At 34.9% G+C, this 15,577-nt stretch overlaps 1 protein-coding gene across 2 annotated transcripts in view; it reads right to left on the bottom strand.

Moving 5' to 3' along the window:
* The window catches only part of RB1CC1 (RB1 inducible coiled-coil 1), a 69,534-nt gene that overhangs the window by 14,839 nt on the left and 39,118 nt on the right, over positions 1-15,577 (bottom strand). For both annotated transcript variants that reach the window (XM_050328265.1, XM_050328273.1), the window contains exons 13-16: positions 14,887-14,990; positions 12,380-12,506; positions 5,767-7,682; positions 1,834-1,993 (exon numbers count right to left, since the gene is read on the bottom strand). In XM_050328265.1, coding sequence (XP_050184222.1) covers positions 1,834-1,993; positions 5,767-7,682; positions 12,380-12,506; positions 14,887-14,990 — 2,307 coding nt within the window. The remainder of the gene's footprint in view (positions 1-1,833; positions 1,994-5,766; positions 7,683-12,379; positions 12,507-14,886; positions 14,991-15,577) is intronic.

Here is a 15,577-nt window from a genome sequence, read left to right as displayed (position 1 = left end):
GTAAAATAGATGTATGTTTCATATTTAAAACTGTTACTTTAAGGACTAAAATTATTAAGACAAAGCTGAACTGAATCAGGATATGTTACATACAATAACAAAGAAAAATATTAATATACTATAATCTAAAAACACATTTCAAGTCATGCATTAATTGCTCAGGAAACAATTAATTAATGCAAAAGGTATACAGGAAGCCTGGTTAATAGCTTGAATAACTGAACATAAAAGAGGTCAGAATAGCTGTCAGTGTCGATCCAACAACTCTTTCTGTTTATTTAATCTTTCTACTAACCATTATTCTCTCAGCCCTTTTAGTGTGCTGCTGAAGAGAGACAAAAACTACCAACACTATCTATCAAAAGGTTATTTTAAATTAATTTCACTTTTTCTGTGAATTTTAAGATTGTCTTGACCTATCCCTACCAACTCTCAGTCTTAAAATGGAAACCATTTGTTAGGCTACACACCTTACATAGTGCACAGCAGCCTTTGGCACATGACTGCATAATAAAACTATCACACCACAAACATAAGTAACACCTTTAAGAAAATTTCACAGAGGAAACAAGTAACAACAAAAAAGACAAAGGTGGGGTTAAATACCCAAAATATTCAATAATCAGTGTGGTAAACTGTCAGCACTGACTGATATACCATTTTTCTGGTTTTAAGGTATTTGTTTGCTTTGTTGGGGGAGTTTGTTTGTTAATAAAAAGTTTCAGCTTTCCCCAGAATTTGTTGTGAATGCCTCAGAACCTTCCCTTCCATGCTCTGCTGCAAAAATGAAGAATATTATTAGACAATGAGGAAAATGGAATAGTAAGGAATATTGTGACAGAAAATAAATCTAATACTTACCCATGTAGGAAAAAATTCCTGTTAGATTTGCTATGTAAGGCTCACTTCAGTATTAATGCTTGCAGTCAAAGAATTTCAATTATATTAATTTTCTATAGCTGTCTGCAATTTTGTGTTCTATGCACCAAGTGATTCATAGCATTCACCAAGCTGGCTGATCACTACCCTGTTTCTTTGTCCTTATTTGATCCTACCAGAGCTAGACTAAGTAGAGGTGCTTAAAACAGAAAATCCTTTCTCAGTGTTTCAACGCAACAAAGCTGTAGATAATAGCTGTTGCTAACAGAGATTTAAGAACTCAAGGCGTTTTGCAATGAAGACGTGTGGCTACAGGTATAAAATGTTAATCCAGTGCAGTGTGATTTTGTATCAAGGTGTGGAGTACAAAGTGTTTCTAAGTTCATTATGTAAAATACAGCATTAGCTTTAAACCTAAAACACAACCTGCCCAGGCAAATAAGGTATAAAAGCCAGTAAGTAGCATTCCAAATCAATTAGTATTTCAAATATATAATGTTGTCCAAAATTTTGTAATAACTGGTATCTTTCTGAACTTAAAGAGATGAATGAATAAAAATTTCAAGTTAAAGTTGCCACAAAAATTGAATCTGGATAGCCCAGTTGTTTCTTTGTCAGGTTTTTATTTTTGAGTTTGTGGATTGTTTGGTTTTTGTTTTGTTTTTTTGTTTGGTTGGGTTTTGTTGTTGGTTTTGGGTTTTTGTTTGGTTTGGTTTTTGTTTGTGTTTTGTTTTAGTCTGGTTTTGCTTGTTTGTTTGGTTTATTTTTTTGTTTGTTTTAATGTTTGAGTGTTAGATACCATTAACACATCATATCCTGGCTAAAACGTAAAATGTAGAAGTGTTACATAGCAAAAGGGAAAACCCTACTGCAACTTCAAAACAGCAAAAGAACATATAATTGTCATGGGAGCAAAAGTAAAAAAAAAAACCAACAAAAAAGAATCAGCTTTACCTGCTGTTCTGCAGTGAGTGATGTTCTGATGTTCTGCATTTCTTCATTCTTTCTTTTCTCTTGCTCTTCAAGTTGCTCCAAGAACTTCATTTTTTCTTCCTGAAGCTTCTCTTGAAGTTCAGCAACTAAAGTTGATTCAGCAGATGATTCAGCAGGAGGACTTAAAAGAAAATGTTTAGCCTTTAAATTTGCAGCATATACTGAGTCCCAGAATACATGACATAAGTAAATACACAAAAAGTCAGAAGTGCATTGTGAGACATTATTTCTGAAATATTTAAAAAATACCGTATTACAGTTATGTCATTAATACTCTTCAATTCTACCTTTTAATCATGAGCATCTCACCAATTCCTACTCTCAGGCATTCTGTTTGTTTAGTGTACTATGCTGGTTAACTGACTTTTCATTGAGGGGGAAGGCTTTTGTTTACATTTTTTTAAACATAACAGACGGTGTGGAAAGCAGTAAAAAAAACCAAAAAACAATCAACTTCATGAAGATTCTTAGTATGTCAAAACGCAACACCTTTGGAACTATCACATAATTAAAAAAATTCAGCAGTAAATCTGATGCTTAGGAATCCAGAGACAAAAGTCAAAACTCTGGATTGCAAAATCTGGAGGACAGTAGTAATCATAAAGGAAGGAAAGTACCAACAGTCATGGAGGCAGGAAGGATAATGACCTTAAATGGTTTTTGAAACAGACAATGTTACACAGGCCAAGTATTTTCCATCACTGAGGTAAAACATTAACTATGCTCTTCAGAATAGAGAAATCCCTTTGTTGGGCAACACTTGTGAAAATCAGTATTATTTAAAATTTCTATTATTCCTCTACACCAGAATCATATTTAAATCATATTTAAACCCAAATCTTTTAGCTGTACTAAACCAAAACAGGAATCATTTGCCTCTCAAATGGGCTGCCTGGACTACTGACTGCAAATGACAGCCAGGTAAGAGATGTTCTTCAAAGAATGCTCCCACATTACCAGTTTTTACAGCTCAGCACTGTATCGGGCTTTAGGTTTACACATTTAATCTGCAAAGGTCTCGACAGCTACAGCAATAGTGACAACGCTTAACTTTTTTATTATTTTCAAGATACCAAAAGCACATATCTTCAGGTTGGGGATTCTTTGCAAGTAAACACTGTACTACTCAAAGATGAAAGAGGATGTATTTAACAATGTTAAATCTTCAGTATACGCCCATGTAGTAGAACAGTGTCAGCAAACTATTATGCAGCAGCTAAGCACTCAAAAAGCCCTTAAGAAGCTGTAAATAAAAGAGCTCTGAAAGCCAACTGAAGTTCTTAGAGTGGCAAAACAAGCTCTGATATTCCAGAAATCAGAAATAAAATAAGCATAGAACAAAGTACAACATGAAAAACCAAGGTAAATATTTTTTTATCCCACAGAGAAAACATTTTTGAGCTTGATTAAATTTCAATTCATTTCTAAATGAAGCCTAGCTAAGGGAGAGAGCACGTGTTCTCTGGAGAATATTCTCTACTGAAGAATTGACAAAAGTGGATAGACAATACCAAGGCTGGAAAATACCAAAACAGTAATTCCTTTTTCAAAGCAGTCAGGATTCCTATTTTATCTTTAATATCCTTTGCAATATTACAAATCTTTTAACCGATCAGCAAACTGCTTAACAACAAAAGTCATTAGAGAAATTGTCATTTTCAGTTGGCTAGTGCTACATAAGGTAAATAGGAGAGTTACAAAAGCCCTGCAGCTTTATTATCTTTCCTAATCAAAACCACTTGATTTTCAGACACACTAAACCCCATTAATTTCCATACAGTGGTAATGCATGGATCACAAACACTTCCTTGTTGCATCCAAATATTTTTGTTAGTTTACATGAGCGTTCAAAAACTAAACTTCTGACACCAGTGCAATACTCCAGTCCACCTTAACAATCCATCTCTCTGTCTGTGCCTTTTGAATGGCTAATGTAACATTACTCTTGCAGAAAACAATGTTTACCTGGCAAACATATAGGCATGTGCCAAATAAAAGTTGGTTTCTACCAATACAGCTTAACTGCTCAACTATGACTGAGGATATCAAGTCAGCTTGAGTTACTGACATAGCTAGGGGTCAAACAACTAAACAATGACTTGGAAATATTAACACAGATTCACTCAACATACACGCTCTCTGGAGATAAAACATAGCATGCCTCAATTCCTAGAGAAAAAAACTAACAGCAGAATAAAGGCATAAAATAAGGAGGCAATAAATATTTCAGTATCACACTAAAAATCAAATTACTTGACAGAACTTATAACAAACTAACAGCACTTCTTTAGACTGAAGCAGAAAATATTTCTTTGAAATAAGTTACTATCTGTTTTATCCAGTTTGGACAAGAAGACACACAGCTGTGCTCAGAAGTTCAAATTTAAGTGTAGGTGGATTTTAAAAGTCTGATGACACAGCTACATCTTTTTCCTGTTGAGTCAAGTTTTTCAAATTTGTACAGTGCATAAATACACAGAAAAGGAAAAGAACATAGAATTTATCATTTTTCTTCTCATTTCATCGTATTTCATTGAGAGAATATTTTCTTCAAGTAAGAAGGGCTGTTAAGTTTCATTATATCCTAATCTTAATTCAAAGAATGTGATATTACCTTGATGCATTTTTTCATACACTGACATAAAACAGACACTAACAAAAATCATTTCATGATGGATATGTTTGCATATGAAAATCCTGAGGTGGCAGATAACTCAAGTGAAGCAGATACTCCCATTTCCCTTGTAACGGGTGTAAGTGAATCGTGTGCAAGTTGGACCCTCTGCATAACTTCCTCTCTCCTTTTTTTTTTTTTTAACATTCCTTTGATATTCAAAAATTAAAAGCTAACTCAAGTCTATTTTCATGTCTTAGAGCATTCTTCTGGTTTTTATGCCCATTCTGTCCATTTTACTGATCTTTTCACATACTTGGTATATCCTAATACCTATGAAAAAATTCTCTATTTAGATCTATCTATTTAAGATCTATCTGCTGCATTTATTTACACTACAAGAACATAACTGACAAATTCTAGCGTTTCAAAATAAAATACTATGGCTAAGCATTAGTCACACTGAAAAATTCTACTATTTCCATTCCATAACAATATAATCTAGTCTGCTGACAGGTATTACAAGCCACTAAGTAGATAAGATACGAGAAGTCAGAAAGAATAATTCTATGCATGCTTGGCAAGGGGAAAATGTCCTTTTCTTTTTAAAATGAAAATTAACAAAGAAAAACAATGGCATTAGAATGTTCTTTAAGATTATGTTGCACGTTTGTGCTTCATTATGGAGCTCAAACTGAAGACCTTGAAATACATAAATGGAGTAACAAAAGTCAATGGAAGTCCAGGTGGCCATGGGATAGTTCTCAGCTAATCTTATATAAATTCCAACACAATTTTCCATGCCACCATTATCACTAACCTGGTGTATAGTTAGCCAGTAAAAGAATTTTATCAGCCTAACCTAAAACCTAAACCACTGCATGCTGCTACAGTGCAAAGGATGGGAAAGTAGCAGAGCAAAGGATGGGAAAGGAGAGGCTGATAAAAATCACATAAAAATCACATAAAAATCACAATTTCAAGTAACCTACTATTGTAGAAACACTTCTTCCATGTAGCATTACGAGACCAAAATAAAAAACTTTCATTGCTGCCTGGAAATAATACTGTATAAAATATTTTATAATCTTTGATATTAACTACAGACATGGGAACATCATTTCCTATAAAACTGAAGTAACTTGAAATGTGAATATAGAAAGTAACCCAGATAAACACTATTACATAAAAATTTTACTTACTGCATAGTGCCTCATGAATATACCATATCGATTACTTTAAAATACTAGGAAAACACAGTAACTTAATTATTACAGTACCTCCGGTTTACTTGCATCTCAAGTTGTTGTATTGTTTCCAAAAGCCCTTTTTCAGCAGCTTCCCTCTGTAATTCAAGCTCTTTACAAGCAGTTTGTACTGCATCTTCTTTTTCACAAGTGAGCTTCTGAATGAGCAACTGCCTGTCTTGTTCTTGGTTAGATACTAACAGTTCTTTCTCTTCCTTTAGTTTATGGATAATTGCTTCATACTTTTCCTGCTGCTCACAGAGAGACAATTTTTCTGTTTTTTCCTTTTCTAGGGCACTCGCTTCCAACTCTAACTTACTCTGTAGTTCTGTTATTTGCTCTGAAAGTCTTTTTTCTGCCTCAGCAGTTTTTTTATGAAGAAGTGTTACTTTATTTAATTCAGTTCTAAGCAAATTTGATTCTTCTTCATATCTATCTACTAGCTCGGAAATGCACTGATCTTTCTCAATTGTCATCAGAGTCCTTAGTTCTGATAAGCCCACTTGATATTCATCACTGCTAATTTGTATTTTATTGTTTAATTTATCTATCTCCTTTTTTAAGCTTTCTGTTTCCTTATCAATCTGAGATCTTAATGTCTCTTGTTGCTGGTTTCTGCTTTCTTCCAAAAGAAGCTTCATTTCATCAGTTTCTGCCTCTTTCAAGGCAAGTTCAACTTCTAATTTGCACCTCAAATCAGACAGATCTGAAATCTTGAGTTGTAACTCTTCTACTTGTTGTTGTTTCTCTTGCATAACTACTTCATGAGATTCCTGCATTTGTTCAAGTCTATGCTGGTTCTCTTTTTTTAGTTTATCCAAACAGTCCTTGTGCTCAGCTAGCACCTTCTCAAATTCCTGTAAATGCCTGGCTTGTAGATTGCTTTCCAGTTCTTTTAAATGGCTTTGCTCTAAACTCTCGAGTTCTGCCCTCAGGAGTTGTAGTTTTTCGTTGTTTTCAACATGAAGTTTTTTCAAGTCTTCAAGTACTATTTCACGTGACTGCCTCAGTTCCTTAATTTCAGAATTCTGTGTCTCCATTTGGCATTCTAATTCAAGTAATTTCTGGTCTTTTTCATTCTGGAGGCAAACTACAGCTTCTTTTTCATTTTTTACCATTGCAAATTCATCATTCTTATTCTGAAGAACTTCCTCAAGGCCTAATAAGTCACCTTTTAATTTTTTAATCTTCTTTTTATTTTCTTCACCATCCTCCAATAATTTATTAATTTTAGTTTCATATTCACTTTTCAAAGACTGTAATTCATTTTGATGTTTATCGTTTAATGTTTTTTCAAGTGAAAGTTTTACCTTCTCAATTGTATTTACTATTTCTAAGGAAGTGCATTTTAAAGAATTAGAAAAGTCACACTGTTCTCTTTGTACAAGTGTTCTAAAGTGGCAAAGATCCTCTTTTATGCCTCTTAAATGTACCTTGGAGTCTTGGGCAATAACCCTACACTTCTCCACGCAAACATTGAGAGAAGCATTTTCTACTGAAACATCCTTTACACAAGAACTTGTATCTTGCATACGTCTACTGTCTATTGCATTGATAACTGAAGAGTAAAGAGACTCCACCATCATTTCTGGACTTTGTGGGTCACTTATTACATTAGGAGACACCGGGTTTTCCTCTATTACAAATTCATTCACTGCCGACATAAAGTCAGATTCTGGACTTTCTGCTAACGAATCCAAGTCTAATGATCCTTGCTTAAGAGCTTGCTCCAAGTTCGGATGGGCAATAGTTTCAAAATCAAATGTATGAGCATCAATGCTGTCTGGAGACAATTCTTCTAATGGAGCTGGGGGACACACAGGAGGACACAGGGGACCCTGAAGACTGAGTGACGGAGGAGTTCTTGAAGAGGTAGCAATTGCGGTTCCTGTTGTACTTTCCATCCTTGGTGTGGTAGCAGATTGTGGCGAAGCTTGGCTATTGGAGGCCTACAAATTATAAAATACAAAATAAACGCTCAAAGTGATAAGCAAAACTGTTAATATTAAAAACTGATTAAAAATTACCAAGCAAGACAAGAACACTTATAAATAATAAGGCTGATTTTTTAAGAGTCCAAAATATGTACTACTAAAACTTAATTAAATATTGCAGAAATACAGAGAGAGATTTCCTATTAAGCTTCAAAAAAGCCTAATTTGTAAACACATAAATATTAAGTGTTCATCTAGCCAAAAGTCCTATGTAGATCACATCCAACTGTATTTGAAAGGACTGAAACATAATTTTGGATGACAATAAAATGAAGCAACCAGTCAGAAACAGGTTTTGTTTTCTAACAGCCTATTAAACTCAGTTTTCCTAATAATTTTGTTACTAAAATACTCTTCTTTTGTTATTGCCAATCCTGTTGCTAAAAAAAAAAAGGCATTGTAACCTAGCCATTATTAACATACCCAACTAAGGTTTACAAAAAGCTTTATTATAAACAAAACTTCTGTCTACTAACACATTAAAAACGTGTATGAACTGTTCTGCATGTGAGAGCGTAGAACTAGTACATAATGACGAGCACATGCTAATTAAAAGCAACACTCTGACCTTTCAGAATGCAAGACATCACAGCCAGAGTGGATTTTTCCCCCCTTCATGTGCTCCCATTGGTCCCAACTTTTGTCGTTTTGCCTCTAGACCATGGATACCATCAAACCTGATTCTGTAGCACCACATTCTTCAATATTCAGCTGAAATGCTAACGGTTAGAATAAACACCCGTAATAATCCATGAGTAACACCAGCTGGTAAACCAATAAAAAGATTAGTTAAAGCTCCTCCACCTTCGTGGAACTGTCCCCAAGTAATTCTGATAAATTCCAGTGTTTTTATTCTTAAAAGACTAAAAACTCTCCTTCAAATCAATTTTTTTCAATTAATTTTGATTAGGTAACGTTTTAAATCTCATTATCATCAGTTCTTGTTCAATACTATACAAATTATAAAGTTTCAGTGCATACTCTGCTCTAAACTGCATGTTTCGAGATGAATCTTTGCACATTAGTTTTTATTGAATAAACTTTTGCCACCCACTGAATTCAGCTATGTGACTGGCAAGTTAGTGGAGCTTGGTAACAAATGGTCAGCAACAGAACTCCAAAAACCCCAGAAGTGACAGATATATACAACTGTCAGTGTATAAATACCGAATTTTTGTTTTCTCAATCTTTTACAAATGGTTGTTAGCTAAAAAAGGACCCAATCCTCCTCTGTACTGTGCAAATGTTCCCTTAATGGAGATGTAGTGTGATTAACAACTCTGATTTAAGAATAACCTATTTCCAGCTCCAAAGCTCATCTATTTAGTGTTTAAACCTCACCTCAATTAGCCTTTGTATCTTTAAGAAAGTAAATCATACAATGATTTTGAAATTTAGTAATGAAAACCCACTATAAAAAAACCTTGTCATAACATATAAAATATTGTCTTTATTTATCAAAAATGAAGAGGATATGAGATAAAAAATTAAAGGAAAATGCTCCTTTTTAGTGAAGAGTTAAACCTCACATTTTCAGTACTGAAACTATATGAAGAGCTTTTTTTACTGTTGCTTCTTCCCTAAGAAGTCTATGCCTGCCTTCTAGTCTGTTTTACAATCTACAGGCACCTTTTACAATCTACAGGCAGCAATGTGTGTGTCACACACTAATTTCTGTGGTGACAAAAAGGAGTCAGGACTGAACAAGAAAAAAATAGAAAGCAGAGACAGAAAAGTAGAATTAATTTCAAAGTTCCCAGGTATTACTCGATTATATGCCTTGCACTAGTTATGTTACTACGACAAACATAGTCAGAGAACGGGGCAACTCTTAGAAAGATTACAGTGTTTGAATTTAGAACTCAACTAGAAGACATGGTAGATTCAGATTTGAAAAGCCAGCTTCTGTTACAAGAGAAACTTTTAACAGCAAAGGATTGCATATGTTAATCGCCTACTAACCATTGAGAAGACACCTTAATCATCTTACCCAACTCCTACCAGCACCTTAACTTTCTCCTGGACACCTTTAACCCAATCACTGATCTGCTTAAACTTTGCCAGTATTATGGAAATAAGAGGGCACAGCCAAATCTTTGATGTGAGACTTAAATTACAAAGAATAAGCAGAAATCTTTAAAAAGGAAAACAGATTTAAAAGCGGTAACAAATTAAACAAATATCCACAACCATATTCTTTAGCTACTCTGATGTAATACTAAAATAAGAAATCAGATAGAGAAGCATATAATCATTAATGTTCTATGAACTTGAAAGCTGGAACAGTAAGAGGTATGAGGACACTCAGAAAGAAATGCTCTTACCACTCCCAGTAAGGTAGTGGATCTCCTGACGTACTATTTGCTCACTTGTCTGCAGTCATAACTTTTCTCTACTGCCTCAAGCAACTATTAAAAGACCAGTTGCTGTGGCTGATGCAGCAGGATTACCTCCCATTTGACCTGGAAAGACTTCTACACTACCAACAATTCAGGGGAACTATCCCTGTCCAATTTAAAGAACCAGGCTTCTGCTGCCATTAGCATGGAAAGAGAGGCTGGGATCAAATGCGTCTCCTTGGGAGAATGCAAGAGCATTAATAATCTGCTGTATGGGCAACACTCAACATCTGACCAGTTACTGCCAACTCTGCAACCAAACTGGACAATATATCAGTTCACCAACAGAATGTGTGGCTGCATGAAGCTGTGGACATCTTTGGGACAGTCACTAAATGTTTATTCATCCTTTTAACTGTAACTTCCTATTAATATTAGGGATAAGAAAGGAACATTTTCAACATTATTTCAGTAATTCTACACAAAATAAAAAACAGTAGTATAATTTAAAAAACATTTCTAGATTATCTGTGGAAAAAGCAATGCAGAGAAAGACCTAGTGTCTTTCATCATGTAGTAACAAGAGCACTGTCTTTGAGAATAAAAAAAATCTCTGACAAATCTATCTGCTTCAATTCCACAAAGAGTTCAAATGAATCACTGAAATTGCACACAGAAATGGGCATTTTCAAGATGACATCATGAATGGCCCAGCTCTGACTGTGCAATGCAATTTACTCTAAGGAAAGAGACAATTATCCAAATCTGTCTAAAACACTTGACATTTCTGCGTCAGCCAAGAATCCAAACTGGTCAAAGCACAGCAAAAGAGAAGACTGAGAAGAATATTCTCCTGATTTGACAAACATCTTCTTTTGTGCAGTCAGATACTGATAAAAAATTCTCAGACAGGCAAGTCAGAACAAAGAGGGGCAAACCATGAAGACTTCAAAAAGTCAGGCACATTTCCTGCTTATTTTTCCACTGTTACTATGTATATTTCGAGTTAAATCTTCAACTTCTTACTCTTCTGACTTTGCAAGCCTTAGTGAAAAATTAATTTACTAGAACATCTGTAACTATCCTGTTTCATACAAGACAAATTTCAGGATGCTCCCTGTTGAGAGTGAACTTCTACATTTCAGAGCAAGGTCTGTTGAAAGAGCATGTTCAGAAAACTCCAAGATTTTACAGAATTTACACCACTTCCAGGCATTACAATGGCTAACAGTGTTAAGGCCCTAATACTGTTGTTCTGAATGGCTGTTCATTTGAAAAACAGTCCTCATAAAGAGAGAAAATAGCTAGAAAATTACTTAGGTGACACACCTTTTATACGTTATAGAACAAAGAGCAGTCTAGATTTCATATTTTACATAAATGATCAGGAGATTTATTGGAAGAGAAACAAAAAGACAGAGGACTTTGTGTCACCTGGTTTAAGCAGGAAGTTGCTATTCAAAATTAAAACATGCCCACAGCCTTAGCAGTTACACAAGACGCTTATAGTCAGCCAAGTGCATACAAGAATTTACACCATAAATGATAGCAGTACCCCAAAGCAACACTGACTTTCTACAGAAAAAAACCCACAATTTTGAAGCAGTCATCTTTACAAAAAATCTTAAGCATTGCTTAATTCACCCAGAGTTTCACTGAGACAGGCTGCAGTCAGAAGCTAAAAGGACCCTGCTTGGTGTATTATGAAACTTAGAGGCTGAATACACAGATGCAAAAGTGATTGGCAGAAACAGTTTCTAGGGGAAGAAATCCTCTTGACAGGCAGAGAAACTAGGAGATCTTTTTGCCATCTGTTCCTTCTGCACTCAAAGAAAAAAGCTGCACAACAGCCAACCAAGGCCTTAAAATCTCCTTAACTGCTTGTGCCAAAAGGACCTAAGAAGCAATGCAGAAATCTAGAGAAGCAACAGCTTCATTGAATACAAACTAAAAAGCGATGAAGGCAAAATGCAGACACTCTGTAGACAGAAGATTTGAAAGTGGTAGAAAAAATATATTAAGTGTCATTCTACTTCTAAAGTTTCTGTGGAATAGAAGCATCTGCTAAATGTTTAGAAGTTATTGACTATCTTTTGGCTATTCTCTAGATACTTGCTTTATTCGTTTGAAGAGCTCAAAATTTTCAGAATATCTACTTGTTCATGATTAGAAAGGAAACTTATCCAGTAATGATACCAACTAATCTTTACATCAGGAAAAAATAAAGTTGTTTTATAAAATGATATAATGAAAACATTCTACTGTTTTGAATATAACATTCTCTTTTTTATTGGTAAAGGAAAGTAAAAATACCTTTTGTTCATTCAGCAGGTCTGTAATGGTTTGTGACATTTCATCCAAACTCTGTGCTGCCTTTACCAGGTTATGTAGAGCACGTACATGCTGGTGAAGAGGTTCGAAGTCACAAAGTATGGGAACCCTTAAAAAACAGTACACATTGTTAGTTTAATATTCAAATATATCAAAGTGTATAGTTCAACAACACTAAACTTCCCTCTGTATAAGGTTTGTACTTTATTTATTTCATCTATTTTACATGGAAAAAATCTAGTAAGACTATCCAGTATTTGCACTTGAAATTAAAACCTTGAGAGCTTTTAAGGAGTAGCTAACAATAAACACTATGGGCAAGTAATATGTCAGTCTTTTCTCCCACAGGAAACATTTGCCAGTAGGACCTAGAGTTACAATAACAGTAACAGAAGAGAATTGGTAGTGATTAGATCTGTAATTGAAGCACTTATGTTTGCAAATGACTCTGTTCTTCTCTCCAGTTGGATTCTCTTCAATCCAGCTCTTCCTCTGAGGTAGCAATTAATTCTCTATTTCATTTTCACGATAGGTAACCTGAATTAAAAGACTGATTGATGTGTCAAGATCACATTGCAAGTGTTGCAAGATAAGCTGAAATCATGAAGCAAAAGTTCATTTAGACTAAAAACATAGTAAAAGCAGAGGACGCCTCAATGTATTTTGCATTCTCTGCTCAATATATAGGGCAAGTGGGATCTAATGTATTTTTGTAGAATTAAGATTTCAATTATTGCTCAAGCATATAATTTCAGAAGACTGAAGCACTGCAAGTTAATTGAAAAATAGTTTTAATTATGTAGCTCAGGGTTTCAGTCTGATAGAAAAGGATTTTGTGCTGGGTCTCTGTTTGCCTGTTGTTTGTTCTTTACACATTAAATGAAAATACCAAAGAATGTACCACTCAACTTTCTTCTGAAGCTCAGTGTCTACCCAAGGTGTGTGACAGCTTTGCACTCGAGTTGCAAGTTCACCACTATCATCTATATTTCCACCAAATGCAACACTGAGCCCAGAAACCAGGAGGAACATGACATAATCCCAACTCTATTGCCATCAAGTGGAAAACTATGTCACTACAATCTGGACCAACTAAAACAGCTTAGTTAGGAAGTGGGTTTTGGACAATAGCAAGGCAAAATTCACCCTGAACTCAGTACAAACTTCCCAGGAAGCTTATAAAATTCTCACAAATCAAAAAATCAGACAAACATTAGCAATAAGATACTACGGTTTGCACTTTTTCTCTCCTGTAGAATCAATGAGGTACAAGCCTAGGAGCAGAATAAGAAAAATTAAAAGAGAGCATGAACTATAGCATGATGTAGCACAAATCCACTGTCAAGCAGACTAAGTTCACTACACTTATTCTAAATTCCAACAACAATACCATGAAGATAATGAGGAATTCTGAATCAAAAAGAACACCAGTACAAAATATAGCTGAAAAAAGCAGCAAATTTGGCACCTGCATTAAGCACCAATAACAGGTATTGGACTGACACTGTTGGTGAACATGACAGGTAACTGACAGCTGGCACTGAAGCATCTTCCTCTTGCATTTACCTTTGCAAATGCAATCCCACTTTTGTGGGATTGTGGCCTTGGGGCAAGAAAAAAAATAAGGAATCTCAGCAAATCTCTGCAGATCTCATCTAGTGAAGGATGATGATACACACAAATGTAGTCACACTGATAGATCTCCTCTTAGACAGAACCTTACAGAGAACTTGCTACTGCCCATTTCTTGCCCATTATCTTGGTTGGTATTTCTCCATCTTGATTGCTCCAGGTCTAAGACATGCAAGTTTGAAAGTTCACTCTAACAGTCATCTTTTCCAGAAAGATATCTCCAAGTTCTAGATAAGAAACTAAAACCTGTCACGTTTCTTGTGAGACAAAACAGTATCTTTCCTGTCTACATATGCATGTCTGCCTCACTGATGGAAAGTCAGAAACATACAAAAGAAGCTTCTACTCAAAATTATGGATTTCCATAGACAGTAGAAGTACTTGGAGAATACACTTTTTAGTAAAATCAGTGTGTTAGAGAAAAAACAGTAACTGAATATAGGAGATCCCTATGAACTCATGCTGAGCTAGACATTAATTTTATTTCCTCCTGAATAGCATGTAACGAAAACAAACAAAAAAATCTAATCTAATTCTGATCTGACAAAACAAAGTCATGAGTTTAATTTCAGTTTGACAACATTTTGGGGGGTTTTCTTTAGCTATGTGGTAGCTCAAAAGAACACACATCATGCTTTACATCTTGATACAGAATACACATGTTCAAATCAGAGCTTGAGTACATGAAGCACATAGATATGTGTCAGTGAAGACCATTGGTTAAGAACAGTGTCAGTTCAGAAAACATTCTTGTCTGTTCTTTACAGAAAATGAATTTGGTGTTGGAAAGTTGAAGAAGGTGGGACCACCAAGGGAAGGTATTTTTGTAACACACAAAGTTTACAAAAGTGCTTTACCTGAGTAATGGTTGTACTTCTGAAGGACAAAGAGACTGCAAAAACTGCAAGTCACTCAATGAGATATCTGGAAGCTCACTGTCAAATCTGCGAGGTTTTCGTGTCTGTAAAGAAGAAACTAATTTACACATTGTTGTAGAGTTAAAGATCAAGATTACCAAGGAAGGATTAAAAAGAGTTTAATAAATAACACAGAAAAGATGTTAAAGGGAACAGAACATCTTCACATTTGTATTCACTAACTCTATCCAGAGTGCCTTGGGCAGCAATAGAGTATTTCAATTGCAAGGGACCTACAAGCATCTAGTCCAACTTCCTCCCTATTACCAAGCTTCGTAAATATTATGGATAAGTTTAAAGGTTAAGGGATAAGAGATGGCACTGAAGTTTTATTTATTATGCTGCTGAACAGACAGTAAAATATTAACTCAGTTCAGTATTTCAAACATTGAAATGAGTAGCATTCCTATTTTAGAAGTATCCTTTAAAACAACAACAAAAAAAAAAGCTGGAAAGGAGAAGCTAAAAAGTTAAAAAGGCAAAGTGAGATGGCAACATGAGAATCAGGGAGTTAGCTTACTTCAATTAACCAAGCTGTACAAAATCAAAGTTAACAGTCAATGCTTAATTACAGCTATACTTTTCACCCCTTCATGTTATCAGCCAATTAAGAGACAAAAATGCTTTTCCA

This window comes from Myiozetetes cayanensis, unplaced genomic scaffold (assembly GCF_022539395.1).
Source record: "Myiozetetes cayanensis isolate MyiCay16 unplaced genomic scaffold, myiCay2020 scf1, whole genome shotgun sequence".
Taxonomy (NCBI): Eukaryota; Metazoa; Chordata; class Aves; order Passeriformes; family Tyrannidae; genus Myiozetetes; species Myiozetetes cayanensis.
This window is presented reverse-complemented; position numbering and strand designations above follow the sequence as displayed.